Source organism: Heteronotia binoei, chromosome 20 (genome assembly GCF_032191835.1).
Source record: "Heteronotia binoei isolate CCM8104 ecotype False Entrance Well chromosome 20, APGP_CSIRO_Hbin_v1, whole genome shotgun sequence".
Lineage (NCBI taxonomy): Eukaryota > Metazoa > Chordata > Lepidosauria > Squamata > Gekkonidae > Heteronotia > Heteronotia binoei.
The window spans coordinates 17,040,944-17,062,808 of NC_083242.1; the positions used below are offsets into that span (position 1 = coordinate 17,040,944).

The 21,865-nt window shown below is 42.9% G+C and overlaps 1 protein-coding gene across 2 annotated transcripts in view; it reads right to left on the minus strand.

Moving 5' to 3' along the window:
* The window catches only part of MRTFB (myocardin related transcription factor B), a 163,083-nt gene that overhangs the window by 113,844 nt on the left and 27,374 nt on the right, over positions 1–21,865 (minus strand). For both annotated transcript variants that reach the window (XM_060260841.1, XM_060260839.1), the window contains exon 2: positions 16,882–17,048. In XM_060260841.1, coding sequence (XP_060116824.1) covers positions 16,882–17,035 — 154 coding nt within the window. In that variant the 5' untranslated portion in view covers positions 17,036–17,048. The remainder of the gene's footprint in view (positions 1–16,881; positions 17,049–21,865) is intronic.

The following is a 21,865-nucleotide window of genomic DNA, read 5'->3' on the forward strand; positions in this document are numbered from 1 at the left end:
ATCAGTACCGCAACGCCGCCCCGATCCAGTTGCCGTTGGAGGTCATCTACTAAGGCGACCAGCACCGTCTCCGTCCCATGGCCCGGCCGGAAACCAGACTGACATGGGTCTAAGACAGAAGCGTCATCCAGAAACCCCTGTAGCTGCAACGCCACGGCCCTCTCAATAATTTTACCTAAGAACGGTAAATTGGACACCGGCCGGTAGTTCGCCAATTCGGCCGGGTCTGCTGTAGCTTTTTTCAGGAGAGGGCGGACCAAAGCCTCTTTCAGAGGTGTTGGAAAATGCCCCTCTAAAAGGGATCTATTTATGATGTCCCGTAAAGGGCATCTAAGCTCCCCTTGGCAAGATTTAATCAGCCAGGAGGGGCAAGGGTCCAGATCACATGTTGTCGGGCGAGCAGCAGAGAGGATTCTGTCGACTTCCTCCAGGCTGAGTGGGTCGAAGTGGTCCAGCACTAAACCTGAAGACAGGCACGGAGCCTCAATTTCACTCACTGTATCTAATGTGGTAGGCAGGTCTTGGCGGAGCAGCGAGATTTTATCTGCAAAGTATTTCGCAAATGCCTCACAGCCTATTCCTAATTCTCTAACATTTGGTTTGCCTTGTGGCAACGTTGTAAGATCCCCAATTATTCTAAATAATTGTGCTGGGCGCGAGTTTGCAGATGCAATCTTGGTTGCAAAGTAATCTTTCTTTGCAGCCTTGACTGCCACCTCATAAGACTTCATAAACGTTCTATAGGATGTTCTCGTTGCTTCGTCCCGAGTATGCCTCCACTGCCTCTCTAGTCGTCTGAGCCCTTGTTTCAGCTGGCGTAACTCCAAGGTATACCATGGAGCCAGCTTCGTGCGAGGGCGCAGAGGGCGCCGGGGTGCAATTTCGTCGATAGCCCTGGACAGCTGGCCCTGCCAGATTTCCACCAGGTCATCGAGGGAATTGCCAGTGGGCCAGGGATCCCTTAGGGCCGTTTGGAACCGTTCCGGGTCCATCAAGCCCCGAGGGCGAGCCAAAATAGGCTCTCCGCCCATACAGGGTTGGGGCGGCATCCCCACACGGGCCTTAAGGGCTAGGTGATCCGACCATGGTACCGCTTCTCCGGCGATATCGTTCACCAAAATCCCGGCTGCAAAGATCAGGTCTAATGTATGCCCGGCCTGATGCGTGGGAGTCGTGACAAATTGAGAGAGTCCCAGTGTCGCCATGGACGACACTAGGTCCATCGCCTGAGTGGAGGCCGTGTCGTCGGCATGGACGTTGAAGTCACCCAGGACCATAAGCCTCGGGTACTCCAACGCCCAGCCCGCCACTGCCTCCAATAGTGATGGTAAGGCGTTAGCTGGTGCGTTGGGCGGACGGTACACCAGCCAAACCGCCAACCCCTCTCCAACATCCCATGCCAGACCGGTGCATTCAATCCCATCAATCTTTGGATCCGGGAGAGCCCGAAAGGAGTAATCCTCCCGTATGAGTAGTGCTACCCCTCCCCCCCGCCCGCTCATCCGTGATTGGTGAAAGACCGAGTATCCCGGGGGGGACATCTGGGAGAGGGCTACTGTCTCCCCGTCCCTCACCCAGGTCTCGGTCACGCAAGCCAGGTCCATGTTCTGCCGTAGCAGAAACTCCCTAAGGGTTGCGGTCTTATTATTTATGGACCTGGCATTACATAACACCAATGACAGAGGCGAGCATTTCCTCTTGGTCCCACTACCTGCTACCATTGGGATGGGAAGTAGACTGGAAGGTGGCCGAGCACCATTTCGTCTCTGTCTCCTTCCCTTATATTTTTGTCTATTCCCACCGTCATATCTTCCCCTCCCCAGGAGCACTGGAATCCCCTGGCCAAACATCTGCACCAAACCAAAATGAACCCAAGATAAACCCACCGGTGTCACTCCCCCGATTTGTTTGCACCTGCCGTTTCAATTTACCCTCCTCACCACAACCCCTCCGGTTCCCGGCTAATAGACCCACTACTTATATCTTAAATTAATTAATTTAGTTAGCCCTCCCAATCCATCTTACAACCAATTAGTTTAAATTCATATAAATTCATTAATTCCTAAACTTAGTCCCAGGAAATGCTATAGAACTTCAAAATCCTGCTGCTGTCCCAGGAAAGAATACAGAAATTTCCTGAAGAAGGGCTTTGATCTTGAAACGTTGGAAAATTCTGGAAGCCACACTGGATCCACAGCTCTGCCTTATTGGGATAGACCAGGGGTGTCAAACATGCGGCCCAGGGGCTGAATCAGCCCCCTGGGCAACTGGGTCTTGTCTGCTTCCATCTCCCTCTCTTGCTTCCTTCTGCATCTCAGCTTGCTTTGCAAGGCTTGCTCACACAGGAGCTACAGAGCAAAACCTCGATTTCCTCCATTGGCTGAGGCTCCTCCCCTGATTGTCCCCTGGGGAGGAAGGGAAAGAGCCAGAGCTTCCTTTGCCCAGTTCCCTGGATCCCATGGGAGAAATACAAATAAAGCACCTTTAAGCTCAACAAATGCTAATGTTTTAAGCATGTATTAAGGTGTTAAAAAAAAACTTTAGTCATGTTTGTCTGTGTCCTTTAAAAAGTTTATACCTCTGCTACCTAACTTTAAATAGGTACACACATGGCCAGGTCCGAAACGGCCCGACAAGGTCTCATTTATGTCAGATCTGGCCCTCATAACAAATGAGTTCGACACCCCTGGGACAGACTCTCCACCATGTGAGTTTTCTATTTACTTACATTTGTATCCCACTCTCCCCTGATGGGCTCAGGGCAGCTAACAACAATTAAAACAACATAGTGCTAAAATAAAATCACATATTAGGCCACACTGCTGTGCAAGTTAGAGCCCCTGACCAGCCCTGTGAGCTCCGGCAGAAAAAAAAGCCCTGGGCACTATTATTGCCGTGTGGGACTGCACAGCGATCAGGATGATACACGTGAATATCCACACACCTCCATCATATAAATGGGGGATCTTTGCTGGCAATATATTACAAGTTATAAAAATACGTGACAATTCCAGAACACTCAGTTGTACGTGCCATCGAGAAACCCTCTTCCTTTTGCACTCCCGGATTCTAATGGGTTGAAGGGAGACTGGTAGATTCTGTATTCCACCGTTTTAGGATATTGTACTATTGTACACTAAAAAAAAAAAGGAACAGGGAGGGAAGGTGGTGTGCTATATAGCCTGACCTCTTCAGATCTTGTAAGCTAAGCAGGATCAGTGCTTAGATAGGAGACTCCAAAGGAAGACTCTGCAGGGAAAGGCAACACCAAACCAACTCTGCTTCTCATTTGCCTCTAACGTCCCTTGCTGAGGTCACTGTAAATTGGTTGCAATTTGAGAGCACTTAGGTATGTAAATGAAGAGCCCTGTGGCACAGAGTGGAAAAGCTGCAGTACTGCAGTCAAATTCTCTACTCAAAACCTGAGTTCGATCCCAGCGGAAGCTGGGTCCAAGTAGCCGGCTTGAGGTTGACTCAGACTTCCATCCTTCCGAGGTCGGAAAAATGAATACCCAGCTTGCTGGGGGGGAAAGTATAGATGACTGGGGAAGGCAATGGCAAACCACCCCGTAAAAAGTCTGCTGTGGAAACTTGAAAGCAATGTCACTCCAGAGTCAGAAACGACTGGTGCTTGCACGGGGGACTACCTTTTTACCTTTAGGTATGTAAAGGAATGAATTATTTAAGGTCAAAGATAAGAAGCTGCTGGAAGACCTGTGACTGAATCTCTCTGAAGACCGATCAGATTGGGACCACGGTGAAGGCAGAGAAGTGAACGTAATTGCAGCTGACTCTCACACACTGTTATTAGTCTTTTAAAAGGGTGGAGGGGGGACTGAATACAGGTGCTTGTCTTTTTATTAAAGGGCTAATAAAAGCCTGTAGGAGTTAAGAGTCAAACAGCAAGTACCCATCACAATTGAAACTGAACTTGCGTAAAGATCTGGTGACTCATCGTGAAATGTTTTATAAAGGGTTAATATACGCTCTTCCCTTTAACATCATGTTCCCACATTTACCAACACATAACCAGACTCCTCAGGCATAGAGAGATAGGAAATGCTAGTCCCCAACTCTCAGGAACCGCTCTGCAGGAAACGATGCATCATCATCACTGTTACCTAAACAATTCCTGTATGCCTAGAACCAGAGAAGTAAGGCTAACCCTCAGTTTCAAGTATCAGGGATGTGAGAAATAAAATCAAGAACATGTGTTGGCAATTTTATGGCCTCATTAAACATGAAGTAGATGAACAAACAAGCTATAGCTACTTCCTGGAGCTTATCTCATGAGAGCCATCCTATTTCTCCTCGTAATGTCAAGCTAAACAAAAGTTATCTTTCTCAAAAACTGCCAGAAAATCAAAAACACAGATGAGGGAAATACTAACTATAAAAGTGTAGGCAAACTCTTTCCTTACTGTAAATTCATACAACATTTTTCAGCTAAACACAGTCTATTTGCTTTCCCTTGGAAATGCTAATGGTTTTTTTTAGAAATGTGTCTTCAAAAAGCAAGAATTCTAAATCAAGAGAACTTATCTTATCACTGCCATTTTCTATATACCAAGAATAAAATAATTCCAAAACACAACACACAGCTTTCATGGGTTTACCAACAAAGCCAGCATCCTGAATAATGAATAAGATATTAATGTATGTTTTTCTGTAGAAAAAGCTCAGCAGGAACTCATTTGCATATTAGGCTACACCCTCTGACTTCATCATTGTTTTGTACTGGGGTTTTTTTTTGTAGAAAAAGCCAAGCAGGGAATCATTTGCATATTAGGCCACACCCTGATAGCAAGCCAGCTGGAACTGTGTTCCTGTGCATTCCTGTTCAAAAAAGGCCCTGCTGGTTTTCATAAAAGTGCCAAAGAAATACAAAAATCAAGGCTGTAGATGGATTAACACTCCCATCAGAAACATAGGAGCCACAAACTAAAGAACATTAACGATGCCTAATGAAACCATGCAGCTAGTGGCCCTTTCTTTCATGCTGTGGGCTCACTAACAGTCTACATGTACACACACATGTGTGAATACAAACACCAGCCTAGACGGGTTTTTTTAATATATTTATATCCCACCCTCCCCTATAGGGCTAACAACATTAATTCAATAACAGATTACATTAGTACAATAAAACATTATTAAAATATTAAAACATTAAAATAATTTTAAATACAATTCCAGATGGCATTCTGTCTGGTTCAAAATAATTTATGTTAATGCTGTGGAACGGTGGGTACTATGCACCCCCATAGTTGTTAAGAGCACCTCCAGTTAGTTATTAAAAGCCTGCCTTAACAGGTATGTCTTACAGGCCCTGTGGAATTGTGGCAAATCCCGCAGGACCCTGGTCTCTTCAGAGAGGGCATTTTGTGGAGAAATGACCTTTCCCACAATACACAAGGTCTCTCTTGAAATCAACTATACACAATACACAGGGTCTCTCTTGAAATAAAATCTCAAATATAATCAAATCCTTAATTTCATATGTTATGCTGAATAAAGACAAAATTGGGGAATTTCTTCCCTGTCACCTTTTTCTCCTATAATCATAGGACATAAAGAATGGTTTACCTAAATTGCAGAATCTCTCTCTCTCACTCACACACACACACACAGAAGGTGACCATATTCTGTATTTGAAGTTAGGGTTGCCAGCGCCAGATGGGAAATACCTGGAGATTTTATAGGCGGAGCCTGAGGAGAGCAGGGCTTGTGAACAATATTCCCTCTAAGCTGTGGAGTCTTGTGAACAAAAATTCTACTTTGTGAGCTACTGGCATTCAAGTTGTGAGCTACTGCACAAATTAGTTTGATCTCGGGCCATTTTTCCTGAGCTCAGACAAAAATGTTGGGAACTGGAGGTTAAACAATTGTGAGCTAGCTCACACTAACTCAGCTTAGAAGGAACACTGCTTGTGAAGGGGAGGGACATTAGCAGGCTATAATGCCATGGATTCCAAACTCCAAAGCAGCCATTTTGAGAGAGATGAATTTGGTGTTTGAACTGAAGTGCAACCAGATTTGTAAGGGTTAACTATAGCCAACAGAGAAGTGGAAGTGAAATTTAGGGAGGCTACACATTTCAGTGACATCTTTGTGTTAGACAGAGTTTGGTAAATCTCAAGGTCATAGATTAGCTCCAGGAGTTTTCTTGGCAACAAGAAATGAAAGTGTGACAAAGATTATGGGATGGGGTCTACAGGTGGACATTGAGCATGCTTAATAGCCTTATCTATATTCACTAACATGCCCAGCATAGGTAGCTTCATTTACCTAGTTGTACGATGTATGTTAGGGGTGGGAGTCATATCAAGGATCTAACAGCGATATGAAGAAGGAGGGTCAAGAAGATTGTACACTCTTTTTACCTTTAGCCAATACGGGAACAGGGGCAGGGACTTGCGGCCGGTGACAGGTATAAAATGTATTTTCTTTATTCTGTGCTTTGAGTTGGTCTTGTACAACTTGCCCCTACTGATCAGTAAAACTTTTGGAAATGGGTCTACCTGTCTGACTTGGTTTTTCTTTTTGAGGTTCAAGGGGAACCTGTTTATCACAATTTTCTCCAGAGGAACTGATCAGCCTACAGATCAGTTGTAATTCCTCACCTCTTCAGGCCCCACCTGGTGGTTGGCAACCCCAACTGAAGTTGATCCCTATATGTATATATGGCCTTTTTTTGAGCAGGAATGCAGTTCCAGTTGGCTTGGTGTCAGGGGGTGTGGCCTAATATGCTAATGAATTCCTGCTGGACTTTTCCTTCAAAAAACCCTATATGAAACAATGGTGGCATCGAGGGGTGTGGCCTAATATGCAAATGAGTTTCTGCTGAGCTTTTTCTACCAAAAAGCCATATATATATTTTGAACTTGTTTTTAAAAATTATATATAATTTTGAACTTATTTTTAAAAAGTTATTAATCCCCAGCTAAACATATACTTATATACAAGGAATTCCTAGTAACAAATTTACTTGATGATCCATGGATTATTTAAACAGCCATATTTTCTTTTTAAAATCGGCAAACAAGGTTCTTCTCATGCTTTTGCCCATAAAATGAGTCACCAATCCACATCTCCCCTTTAGATTATATCATTCAAAGTTATTAAAGGCAGGGGGCAAAGGTTATAATAAATCTGCCTTAAAGTGACAGAAGTTTGTTGAAGAGTTTACCAAATGGAATGACTCTGCAGAAATTCCTCCAAGTAGCCTGTGAAAATGTCAGCAGAGTCTCCACTCCAGGGGTCGAGTCTCTGGAGAGCGCTGAGCTCCGGCCTGCGGGCCTTTTCACATGCCGTAATATTTGAAAAAGGTTCCTTCCAGACACTGACTGATGCCCAGGGAATGCAAGGATTGTGGGAACTGGCAGTACTAGTAATGATGACAAACTGAATGGGAAATCGGAACATGCAAAGTTTGCCGCCTTGTTTCTTACAGCTAACATAAGAGCTTGTCGTCTCTTAAGTAATATGCACATTCTCATGCTGGGTCAAAACAATTTCACACCTCGCCCAAATGTTTTCCCTTGACTATTTATTGAGAACACCAGAAAAAAATAATTTCAGAGTGATAAAATGTTGATTGCAACAGATCCCACTCTCTTAGGATTTTGAACTAAAATATTCTGTTTAAGGATTACAGTAGAATATGTTAATTTTAAAATCTATGGATCACGAAGGTCTCCTCTGAAGGCTGAACTTGAACTTTTTCTTTTATTTAAAATCAAGCTTTAACTAGCAATCAATACTGCTACACTGTAGCAGCTATCAGAACAAACTGTACTAAGAGAAGTCTCCAGTTTAAATCTCATCTCAACTGCAAATTCACAGGGTAGTCTTAAAGCAAGCTTCAACACCCCTTCTGAAATGGGGGAATAGTAATCCTAGTTTACCTTTTAGGCCAGGGGTGGCCAAACTGTGGCTTTGTTGGGATTTAAATATACTATTAGCAGAATAACATGGAGATAGCCACGAATAACAGCCAGGCACAGGGTTTAGCTTAAGAATCAAAGTAGTTTACTTTACTCATGAGGAAAAGGTATGACTGGGATTTCTAGAAAACAAAGAAGGATTCAATATCCTGTCTAGCTTCTAGGCTACATCTCGACTCTCTGGAGTCCTAACTTCAACTGCATGGAGATCTAAGGGCTTTACACAAAGGGCAATAAAACTGACCAAATGGTTTCCCTTAGACCACCACCCAAATATATGGATTAGCCTATTAGGGCTCTCCCTGAATGGTTACTATGCATATTGACACCTAGCCTTGGCGGGAAGTACGTGCAAACATTCTCATTGGCTCTACCTACTCACTGGCTAAACATCAGCATGCATATGCAAGCATTTAATTAACTCATGACAATAGGAAGTGAAACCCAACAGGCTTGGGAGCCATGTGTGACTCTCAAAGCCCCCACTACCCCATTGGCCGGCTTGGAGAATGCATTTAAAGTTAAAGCTGCTTTCTTTCCCCCTCTCCCTTCCTCCCCTTCCTTCCTTCCTTCCTTCCTTCCTACTTATATCTGACATCCATGTCTTGTGTTTATTCTCGCTGGCTCTTACGTTAAGCAAATTTGGCCACCCCTGTTTTAGGCTAGTTATACTGTGATCATACATACAAAGCACTTTGAACATTGAATATGCTATCACTAGTCTTAAATTTTATGTTTCCATTGGATCACACTCACACACACACATACAAGTATCAGGCTAAATATAAATATGGATGAATATTCATCCAGTTTGGATGAATATTTATATTAACCCTGAGACTTGTATATATGTGTGTGTGTGTGTCTGTGTGTGAAGTCCTGAAAACTGCAGCTTCTTAGGACAGGCCAAGCTAGGGAAGCAATTCTGAAAGGCAAACCAGCATCTATTTCCCAAGTTCCCAGCAAACAACCAGTTACTCTGAACCAGATGATAGTTCTGCAGAACGATTTAAACTACATCAAGCAATTAACTCTTGAGGCAGTGAACAAAGTGATAAACAATCTAAACACAATAAAAATTAACTGTATGTAAAGTGCCATCAAGCATTAGCAGACTTATGGCTGCCCAGGAGGGTTTTCAAGTCAAGAGACAGATCCAAATAGACAGCCATGTTGGTCTGAAGTAGTAGAACAAAATAGGAGTCAATTTCACCTTTAAGACCATGTCCAATCAAGTTTACTGCATTAGCTCACAGCTGTAGCAACAACATTAAGAAACTTAACAGTGCAACGCAGCGGGAAACAATTACAATACACATTAGAACCCATAAAATATCAATTAAAAAGATCTAAAAGCATAATATATAATTAACAAACATATCTTAGTAACAAAGGGCAAGGTTTAACAACAAACTACAGATCCTATAGTAGCACAGAAATACCCAACGTGAGCAAGATAACTATTCATCGACTATACTGTCATCAGAGAATTTGACCGGATCTTTACAACTAAAGGCAATAAATTTTGCCATTTGTAATGTGACCCATTTCTTTCAGTCTGTGCGTAATATTGTAAGTTTGGACCAATCTGATCCTCCTGGATATCTTGTTAAAATGTTTCAGAGATATCATTCATGATTCACTGCAAATGTTGGGTACCGAAAAACCACATAGGCCAGTTCCTCAACAGATCTCTGGTCACAAGGGCAGACTCATTCATTGTATGTAATGAGTACTGTTGTAACAACTTCTTAACAACTTCTCCTCTAGCAAAGATCAATTAGTTTCAACCAGGGGTTTTTTTTGTAGAAAAAGCCCAGCAGGAACTCATTTGCATATTAGGCCTTGCCCCCCTCCGATTTCACAATTGTTTCACACGAGCTTTTGGGTAGAAAAAGCCCAGCAGGAGCTCATTTGCATATTAGGCCACACCCCCTGATGCCAAGCCAGCCGGAACTGTGTTCCTGCTCCAAAAAAGCCCTGGTTTTACTGACTTTAACCCCACCATAAACTTGACAATGAACCAATCAATGCAAGAAATACATTTCCTGGATACTATATTAAGAGTACACAACGGATGCAGAAATACCACCTTATACCAAAAACCTACTGATCAACAGACATACCTACATGCCTCCAGCTACTATCCTAAACATACCAAATGATCCATTGTATGCAGCCAGGCTCTATGCTACAGCTGAATCTGCTCCAATTTCACAGTCCCACCTGAGGGATCTAAAGTATCAACCAATGAAGTCAGGAAACAGATTAATAAAGCCAGAATGGTACCCAGAGAAAACCTGTTACCAGACAGACCTGTTACAAGACAGGCCCCCAAAAGACAACAATAGAACACCACTAGCAGTCACAACTCAAAACAGTTCAATGCATCATCAACGACATACAACCTCTACTGGACAATATAAATATCGGGGTGGGGGGCTTTTCTTGCGAATAGACAACCCTCCCAATCTCAAACAACTCTTCACCCACAGTAATGCAATATCAAATTTGAACATGGACACTGGTACCAGAGCTTGCAATAAACTCAGATGCAAATTTTGCATGTATCCAGACAGCACAATCCCTGGATTTAACAACATCAACTACACCTTCTCAAGCTCATTCATGTGCTCCTCTTCTAGCATTATATGTGCAATTAAATACCAGCAGCGCCCTTTGGTTCTCTACATAGGACAAATCTTATCAAAGGATAAATGGACACAAATCTGACACAGGAATCACAAGACTGAGAAAGCTGTAAGAGAACACTTCAACTTTCCAGGACATTCAGTGGATGACCTCTTGAAGTAGCTGTTTTATTGCAAAAGAACTTCATGAACAGACTGGAAAGAGAAATTGCTGAACTATAAGTTATTACAAAACTTGGAACAACCCCCCCTTCCCCAAACTCAACAGGAACACTGGTTTCTTATCTCGTTACATATACTAAACTCATTCAGTTCTTATGTATGTATTCTCACCAAGAAGGACTAAACATCCTCTGTATTTTAGTGTATTTCTGTTTTGGAATAGTATACTGGAATAGTGAATGCACTGGAAGGTGTTCCTCCGATATAACACAGCATCTCACTTCAAAGGAAAGGATTGTGTCAGCTAACTCCATGCTTGAGAGGAGATGAATGGAGTGTAACAGCAGAGTCTCATTTACACAAAAATTAAGAAATCCCCCACTCTGTCATAGAAGCTGTCTGACCTGGATAGCCCAGGCTAGCCCAGTCTTTGTAAGATCTCAGAAGCTAAGCAGGGTCATCCACGGCTAGTATTTGGAAGGGTGACCTCCAAGGAATACCAGGGTCGTGACGCAGAGGCAGCAATGGCAAACCACCTCTGAAATGTCTCTTGCCTTAATAACAAGTCCAGCTTGCCACCTAGTGGTGCATATCGTCAAAAGAGCTAGAACTTTAGGCTGCCAGATAATCTAAGGATCTCCTGACTAATTGTATATACAATGCCATATGATTCTACTTTTATACATTAGTCTACTACTTCGACATATTTATTGATTCATTATTGATCCATTATATTTATTGATCCATAATGATTACATTATTTATGTAATTAAGTCCAAACATGTTATCTATTAACTTAGCTTGTAATTGCTGTTAAGTCTTTGGATATGTTAAAACAGCTTCAAAAAGCTGTATGCTAATATGCTGTTCACCTATGCAGATGTATCTGCCCATATATATATATATATATATATGTTAACCACATATATATATGTTAACTTCCATTTCTATGTATCTGAGGAAGTGTGCCTGCACACAAAAACTCAAACCTTGAATAAACTTTTGTTGGTCTTAAAAGTGCCACTGAATTCAAAATTTGTTCTACTGGTTTCAAACCTGAAAGAAGTCAGGTAATCTTCTGTGGGAAGAGAGTCCCACGAGCTCAGCTGAAATTGTCCTGTCCTTGCGGTCACCCACCTCATTTTAAGAGAATGCGGACACAAGGAACAGAGCACCAGGGGTAGATCTTAGTGCCACTCAGATGAGAGAAACTTCTTCACCCAAAAGGTGATTAATACGTGGAATTCACTGCCACAGGAGGTGGGGGTGGCTGCAAGCATAGACAGCTTCAAGAGGGGATTGGATAAACATATGGAGCGGAGGCCCATCAGTGGCCTTTAGCCACAGCCTATTGTTGGAACTCTTTGTCTGGGGCAGTGATGCTCTGTATTCTTGGTGCTCTTGGGGGCACAGTGGGAGGGCTTCCACTGCCCTGGCCCCACTGATGGACCTCCTGTTGGCACATGGTTTTTGGGGGGCCACTGTGTGACATAGAGTGTTGGACTGGATGGGCCATTGGCCTGATCCAACATGGCTTCTCTTATGTTCTTATCTGTACAGGAGTGACGGCTGACTCTCCCACCAAAAAGCATGGCACCCTTTGGTTTTCAGCAGCTTGAGAGAAATGAAAAAGGTGATATCTTCAAATAACTCAACTGAAAGTTTAGTCGGAGTTTGGAAATTATTGAAGTTAAAAAAAAACCAATAATGCCTTTGCCTTTTGTTCGAGCTTGATTTTTCTGTTCCTCACTTTGTGTGCTTTCACCGTTACGGTGTCTAGCTGTACCTATGCCTAAAAAACACAGCAGCCAGCACTTCCTTTGAAGTGGACATCAAAGCTGACTGATCATTAATGTGCCCCCTCCTAGACATCCGCTTGAGAATCACATCTGCTGGGAGAGTGCCCATCTCCCCCATGGAGCAGGAAGGATAGATGCTTGAAACAGCTGCTGCCAAAGTAATGCGAAGGCACAAGCAGGGTTCTTGACAGAGCAGATCCTTCAGGAAAATGGAGAACTTATAAAGAAACCGGTGACCAAATATAAAAAGCAGCTTTTTTAAAAAACAAACTCAAAACCTGGAATCTACCTATGTGACCTGCATGAAATCGAACAAAGCACACTGTGAACAGGCACATTCACAAAGCTGTTTTCTTTCAGATCGTTGACTCCTATGTTGATGAACGTTGTTCCCAATAAGAATTGCTGAATCAAGTCACAACAAGCAGAAGGATGAATAATCCAAATCAGACAGCAAATGGAGTCGCAACAAAAAGCCTGCCCCAGAATCTAGGTTAAAAACAGCACTGGGAGAGATCTAGTCCATTCGGAATGAGCTGCCAGTGAGGTAATATAAAATGCAGACATTTGTCCCCAAGATCTAAATCCCTTGCTGGAACTGTTTGCACAAAATCAGAGACCTCTATTTATGCTGAAGAGGGCCCAGAACAATAGAACTGCTATAGTTGGGCCTCTAACGATGATTACTACAAATTGTCCCACTTTGCTTGCTCACTTGCCTGTGGCCTAGCTTGTAAAGCCACTCAAGACTGCAACCTAAATGAGGCTGCACTTTGTGTAGCTTGCTGGTACACAAATTGCTCCCAGGGGCCAGAATTCAGAGATTATGGCTGTGATCCAGAAGAAAAAAGGAACAGCAAGCATTAATTTGATAACCATCAGAATGATGATGGTGTCCATCCACAGCGCACAACTTTCTGTGGCATGCAGCGTTTGGATCTGCTTCTGGACACACTGCTCTCTCTCCCTAGACAGGACAAAGCACGAGTCAAGTAGTACCTTTATGACCAACAAAAAATGAATAAAAGTTTGTTGGTCTTAAAGGTGATACTTGACTCCTGCTTTGTTCTACTGCTTCAGACCAACACAGCCACCCACCTGGATCTACCTAGACAGGACAGACATCTTCAAGTGAAGTATTTCTCTCTCTCTTTCCAAAGCCTAAGATTCTGAAGCACTACAAACATATTTAAATTACAACATTTCTTCTGATTAAATGAATGCAACTTGCAAATCAGTGAGGGTATGACAGAACGCAGGGATAAAAACTCGACTGGATCAGTTCAGTTCAGTTTATTATTACAGTCATTGACCAGAACATTTTAGTAATCTAGAACAACCTTACAAAAAGTCCCACAAAGAATCTGCGTGTTAAAATTTGATGACTTGAGGGTTATAGTGGACTGGATCAAAAGAGAGACTTTCCCCCTCCCTCTGTTTGCACCTCTGTCAACTCTACAACCATCATCGATGCCATTCTTGCTTGCTTCCTCTATGCCTGAAGGTGAGGTCCTTTTTTTCCTTACCCTTTTAACTGCTCATTTACAACTTTATCCTCCATAATATATCATTTATGGAAACAAAGAAATTGCAAAAAAGCAGCAAATACAGTTACTATGACGAATTTGCAAAGTTTTCATTCAGGAAACTGTAGCCTCACTTCTCAAAAGTAAGCCCAGATGTTCTACAACAATCCAATGGTAAACTCACTATAGGAAACATTTCTGGGTGCAGAGAAAATAATTGATCACATACAAACGCGTTGCCTTGCCAAACAAAAAACAGAGAACACAACAAACTGAAACAAGTCTGTGTCCAAGCCAGACATGTCCTGATTAGACTTCGTTGTCCTTTTTCCAAAAGAAACCACAGAGGTGGCACTGAATAATATTTACTACATTCTCTAAATAAAACCGATCCTTCTAAAACTGAGGATTCATACTTTTGGAGGTACTTCAGCAGCTCATCAGGGGGTATACAAGTTATAACATACTAGCATTGGAAAGGCCCATCAGTTGGCATAACAAACAGGCAAGGCCACATCCATATTTAAGATCATATATATGGTAATTTCTGCAGTGCTCTTGAGCTGTGGTTCAAGAATTTACTTTGGGTTGAGACCAACGAACAAGTTCATGGAACAAGTTTCTCATCTTTCTTCTAAAAAACTTGTGGTCCTGTTCCAAAGGATAGGAAAAAACTGTCCCAAAGGACAAGGAAAAACAAGGTTGCACTTATCTGTAACTGTTGGTCTTCTAATGGTCTTCTGTGCAGGCAAACATGGGACTGCACTTGCGCACACTGGCCACAGAGATTTCTTCTACAAAACTTGCTAAAATGTTTAAAGTACTCAGCCCCCTCCCCTCATGGGTTGGTTCCTTCCTGCCCAGCTGACACATCATGGGGCAAAGTGAGTGCTCCTTCTCTCAGTCCCTTTTTGCCACTGTAGAAGGATGTCATGAGAAGATATTGGTGCATCCCACAATGAGGAAAGGAGGGGGGGAAGTATGCCTGCACAGAAGACCACTCAATAAACATTAGTTACAAGTAATATTGTTCAGCCTTGTTTTCATCTTCATGGCTTCTGCTCACTCACTGGCATCCTCAGCAAAATACAGAGTGAAGAACCACTTTCCCCACAGCTGCATCCTGTCTGGAGTCGACAGTGACTGCATAATGCTTGATGAATGTCAACAGAGAAGACCAGGTAGGCTGTCCAAAGGGACGTTGCCAAGGAAGGCTGAAGAAGATTATTGAGATCTGGCCAAGCGAGCTCTAAGTTGGAGTAGGCAATCGACCTTGGAGGCAGAGGATGCTTAACTGAATGCCTTAGATGGTTTGGGAGCAGGCTGCTTGGCCTTTGCAGAGGCCAACAAAAAAGATCATCAGGTTGTCTTTCCCTGAAGATGCAGCATGGTCTAAATTTAAATGGAGAGCCCCGTGGCGCAGAGTGTTAAAGCTGCAGTACTGCAGTCCTAAGCTCTGCTCATGACTTGAGTTTGATCCCCAGTGGAAGCTGGGTTCTCAGGTAGCCGGCTCCAGGTTGATTCAGCCTTCCATTTTTCCGAGGTCGGTAAAATGAGTACCCAGCTTGCTGGGGGGAAAGTGTATGACTGGGGAAGGCAATGGCAAACTACCCCGTAAAAAGTCTACTGTGAAAACGTTGTGAAAGCAACGTCACCCCAGAGTCGGAAACGACTGGTGCTTGCACAGGGGACCTTTCCTTTCCTTTTCCTAAATAAAAAACAACTGACCTACAAACATCTAAAGTGCCTACTATAGGGTTTGTTTTTTGTCTGATGTGGGAGAGGGAAAGAATACTGCAAAACTATAGCTGGGAAACATGGAAGGTAGACGATACCTTCAGGAGGAAATCCAAATCCTGTGAAAATCAGAAAAGAGCAAAGACATCCAATCTCCATGGCAGCAAAGAAAGGACTTAGAGGAGCACCATGAACATTACAGAGAGCTTTGTAGAAGAAATCTCCGTGGCAGGTCTGCACAAGCATGGTTCCATGTGGGACTGCACAGAAGCCATGGAGATGAACCCTCAGAAACAGAGTTAAATGCAACACCAGGGGGCGGGGAGTACAGCAAGAAGTGGGAATAAACAGCTATTCTATTCTATTCTATTCTATTCTATTCTATTCTATTCTATTCTATTCTATTCTATTCTATTCTATTCTATTCTATTCTATTCTATTCTATTCTATTCTATTCATGGAAAAGCTTTCACTAAAAGGAGGAGGCTGATTTCTGCCAATTTCCACTTGAATAGCAGCTCATCCCTCAACATTGTACCCCACTGTGTTCTGGAGGGTCCTCAACACTCTAAAAAAGGCTTTTCAGGAGAGGCACAGGAACTGCAGAAGGATGTGAGGAGATACCTGTTCCATGAACCATTTCTACTCACAGTTCACTGGATCCTGCCCAACCCTGTCCATAAAAAGAAAGCAATTTTAAATCAGGAAAGGAAAGGTCCCCTGTGCAAGCACCAGTCATTTCTGACTCTGGGGTGACGTTGCTTTCACAACGTTTTCTTGACAGACTTTTTACGGGGTGGTTTGCCATTGCCTTCCCCAGTCATCTCCACTTCCCCCCAGCAAGCTGGGTACTCATTTCACCGACCTCGGAAGGATGGAAGGCTGAGTCAAGGCTGAAACCAGCTTCTGCTGGGATCGAACTCAGGTCGTGAGCAGAGCTTAAGACTGCAGTACTGCAGCTTGAACACTCTGCTCCACAGGGCTTCTATCTTAAATCAAGCACTACCTAAAAACCAACAATCCAATCAAGACTCTGATTGAGGCTCTGTCCTGTACTCACCATTCTTCCTTTCATTCAGGGGAGGCAAACACTGGATGGGTTGCAAGGAGAGTTCCTGGAATTCATGAGCGACCGCTTCACTGTGGGGACTAGGTGCAAGGCGTGGTAATGATCCTGAATCATCTTCTGGGTCCGTGGTTCCCAAACGTTCCATTGTGTTCACGCAACTGGAGGTAGTAAGAAGAGGAGGGCTTTTTAGTTACGAAAAAGCTAAAAACACTAGTAAAAGAAAAACAATGTCACATTCCACTATTCAACAACCTCTGACCAATGTAACACAAGCTACAAAAGAATAAATAAGTTTTCCTAATAATATTTCTCAATTTACAAGACTGTTGTGTCCTGAAATAGAGGAAAGTTATTAATGTGGAAGGCTGCACACAACCAGGGCTTTTTTTGATAGAAAAAGCCCAGCATGAACTCATTTGCATATCAGGCCACACCCCCTGATGCAAGTGAGCCTGAACTGTGTTCCTGTGCATTCTTACAAAACAAAAAAAACCCTTCACACAACCATTTATATGGCATTTCATGATCCCACTTTTTTTTTTTTTGCTATCCACAGCAACTGAATGGGTAGGCCACAATTTGTGTCTGCTGGCCCATATTTCAGACCACACAATGCACGTTTAGTGTTGGCCTCTGAAGTCCTTTCAATTACCCTATCAGGCTCATAATGACTACATTTCATTATGCACTGTTGCCGGTTAGGTTTATACAAGGAGTACAATGGGCCAATAACACACACAAGCCTTCGCATTTCCACTGAAAATAAGCTGTATCATTTTGTCGTTAATCACCAGCTTGGGGATGAATGACACTTTGTTTATCTACAGGGCATCCGTCCTGCCATTTTTCTTCTGGAACAGCTCTCATGGCAGGCCTCCCCCACAATCCGGTGGGAGGACCTCCTACAAGCATAATAGGGACAGATCAATCTTGACAGAACATGAAGTCCTTGGCCTTTCCTAAATTCTGCTAATTAAAACAAACTGTGGTGGTGCGCTAGGAACGGTGAAGTAAAGAGCAACAGATACAGTCTACTGAAAGGAGGTGGCTTTGGGAAAAGGACCACTTGAGATATGAGTCACTCAACAGCTCCTGACCAAACAATAAGATTTCTATGAATATTAGGCTGGCTCTAAATCTTGCTTAATGCCGAATTTCCATACATTCAGCCAAAGCTAGATATATGGAGCAGCATGTTATTCAAGCAGGATACTCCTCTGAGATCTTGCGGGGGTGGGGGGATGCTATGGAGGGGGTAGGTGAAAATTTCCTTGAGAAGACCCCTACCCATGTGACATTTTATGAGGGGTTTCTACCTTCTTGCAGCTTTGATCTGTTGCTGATTCAGAGTCATTTGCAGAACTTTTTTCCTTCCTACATGATCCTAGCCCAAGGGTGGCTAAACTACAGCTCAGGAATCACATGAGGCTCTTTCACATATATTTTGTGGCTCTCAATGCCTTCACTGCCCTGCTGACCAGCTTAGAGAAGGCATTTGTCTCTTTATATCACTTTCCAAGCCAAGCCAGCTAGCAGCTTGGAGAATGCATTTAAAGTTGCTTTCTTTCCACCTCTCCCTCTTCCCTTCCGACTCTCAAATATCTGATGTTTATTTTATGTGGCTCTTATGTTGAGCAAGTTTGGCCATCCCTGAACACAAAAGCGGTTATGGCACCACACAGCTAATCATTCAGGACAAAGAAAGTCAATCTCATTAGCCGTTCCTGCTGCCAACCAGACCAGTATTCACTATCTTGTGGCAGTTTAATCAACACATTAGCCAAGCTACCTGAGAAATGGCGAGATGTCTTTTTTCATACCCCTGCACAATGGAAGAATCCTTTCATAGTCTTTTCCAGGGTACCTCAAAATCAGAAGAGGAAAAGTATACTTTTTTTTTTTAACTGAAGCCCCATGGTGCAGAGTGGTAAGCTGCAGTACTGCAGTCCAAGCACTCTGCTCATGACCTGAGGCGGAAGCTGGGTTCAGGAAGCTGGTTCGAGGTTGACTCAGTCTTCCATCCTTCTGAGGTCGGTAATAACCACTTTTGTGTTCAGGGATGGCCAAACTTGCTCAACATAAGAGCCACATAAAATAAACGTCAGATATTTGAGAGTACCCAGCTTGTTAGGGGGGAAGTGTAGATGACTGGGGCAGGCAATGGCAAACCACCCCGTAAAAAGTCTGCCAAGAAAACATGATGTGACATCACCCCATGGGTTAGTACTAACTCGGCGCTTGCACCTTTACGTTTTTATACTTTTTTAAACATGCAGAGAGAAAAAAAAATTAAAATAAAATATGTTTTCCAAACATTGACTCTAAACAGCTCTATACACCTTTACATCATAACTGCTACCTGGCTATCAAAAATTAGCTGCCACCCATTCTGCCAATGCACTAATTTAAAAAGCCTTCCTAATGTCCATAGTGAAGTACGCTCTCTTTCATAGCCTCCCACCCAATAAAGAGGGGGCCCTTCTCATATTCTTTTGTAACTGCACAAAACTCGAATGGATCCGAGGTAAAGTAAAATTTTAATTGTATTAATGTTTTATAGATTTTATTGACTTATTGTTTTAAATCATGTAAACGACTGTTGTAAGATGCCCTGAGTCCGCTTGCGGAGAGGGTGGGATAAAAGTCTAATGTAAATAAATAAATAAAATGCTGCTTATGATAGATCCTGTGGGTGTATCATTTGCAAAGCCTTTCTCTTTGTTTATGACTCATCTCTTCTTCCAAAGCTTCTTTTCACTTTTCAATGTTGCTTGCCTTCTAACTCTAATAGACAGAATGTTCTTTCTATTCTTGTCTAGGTCACCCGTAAGTACCAGTAATATTCAATACCCAATACCAGTGCTCACTGGAAAGAAGAAGATGCAATTCAGAGCTGAGGTTTCTGATGGAACAGACTAAAAGGTTAACAATCAGTCCCACAGCACTTAACCCCTAATGACCCACACAACCCAACAGTGAACCTCCCTGCCCTGAAGGAATATGCTCTTCAGGAGAATTGAAAAAAAACAGCACTAAGGTGTTGCATTTCCTCTAGGCCAGAGGTGCCAAATGTACAACCCGAGGACTGCATCAAGCCTCTGGAGGTCTCTTATCAGGGCCACGAACACCTCACGGTCATCTGCTTCCTTCTCTCTCTCTTGCTCCCTTCTGCATCACAGTTTGCTTTGACAGGCTTGCTCAGTCGCACAAGAGCTACATAGCAAAGCTTCTGTTTTCTCCATTGGCTGACCAGCACATAAAGAAAGTTATATACAAAAGCTCACAGTGCCCAATCATTTCATATTTTCCCCAGGGTCTTAGGCTCAAAGCATTGGCCATGGTATTTCTGTAATGAATGTCAATAAATCAAAAAAGTTAGTTTGCAACTTGCACACACACCTGGACAACACCTGAATAGCATTCTCAAGATTACTACAGTACAAACACTGTCTCCAGATTTTGGCAATAGTTCAGAACAAGATGTGTCATTTATCAGAGATTGTTAAATAAACATAATATTGCAAGAGTGCTAATTTTTAAGCATACTTTAAAGTTTTTAGAAAACTTTTAATTGTGTTTTGTCTGTGTCTTTTATAGTTTATATCTCCGCTACCTGGCATTACATTATATGACACACATGGCCCGGCCAGGTCTCATTTATGTCAGATCCGGTTCTCACAACAAATGAGTTCGACAGCCCAGCTCCAGGCCTAACATGGTTGCTCTTCTAGAATATGGCTTTTAATGATCCATACGAAGAGAGGCTGAAATCCAAAGGCCAAAAAGATCACTGGCAACTTTAGATGTCTTATTGTTCATTTATCTGGACCCAGGCTCCTCCCATTCACTGAATCTGTCGACAACCTGCATTAGAATGAGCCCCCCACATCCCTAACCCCCAAAAGGCAAGAATTAGACTGGTGACAGAAAAAAATAGGACAACCCTTGGCTGGACGGTGCCCAGTACTAATTTGTTATATTTTTTTTAATTACAGTAATCTAACAAATATAATATGACATGCACATTCTCTAAAGGCATGGTGCAGTTGCAAAAGACGTCTGGCAAAGATGAAGGAACTCCTAGGGGGCAAAACCTCTTTACACAAACAGATTTTTTAGGTACATACTGTTAGCACTATTGTGTGAGTGAATGAAGAAAAAGGGAGCAGAAATTATGCCTTAAAATCTCATCTGATTGTACTCATCATAAATGGACTAATTTCTGGTGAGTTTTCAGCATGCCAGCCCCTAGGTCCCGGTGGGGGAGCCTCAGGTTTTGCAGGCTCCTCCCTACCACCAGTCAGCTGGCCAGTGGGGGGAACCCCTGCCCCAACAGCCATGATGTGTCTCTCCATGTTTTGGAAGCTATGTGTGTGCCTTTAAATCTCAGCAAGACTAAAGCTGGGGGGGAGGGCGGCGGCCGGGGGAAGCAGACAGAGCCATTTGGCTCTTCCCAGTAGTTTGTGAGAGAGGAAAAGATAGAGCCCAGTCTGTTTGTTCTGCATTCCTTTCAGAAGTCATTTGCATAATAAAAGGGACAGTAAAGAGTTAACTAGGACTTGATAATGGGATGGAGGAAAACTCCACACCTAGACTGCTCTGCTCAGCACTTTCATTTTCCTGTATTAAGCTGAAGTTGGTTGAAATACAGCAGACTGCTACATCCAGCAGCTCCCATGAGTTAACTGCCTCAGTGAGATCACAAAAGTATGGGCTCTCTGTAAACTGTTTGTTTTGGCTGCTTGGTGAGTATGTGTGTTCACTTTCATTTAGTGGAAGTGCACTTGCTGGGGAACCCTGTGAAGGCAAAAAAGAGGAGAAAATGAAGACTGTATTTGGTGGAACTATGTTTTTTATTTTTTCTTTGGAATGGGAAAGTCTGGCTCCACCCCCAAAGTCCCCAGATATTTCCTGACTTGGACCTGGCAACCCTAGAGAGTTCAGAATTTCAAAATAAGGAATTCCTAATTCCAAA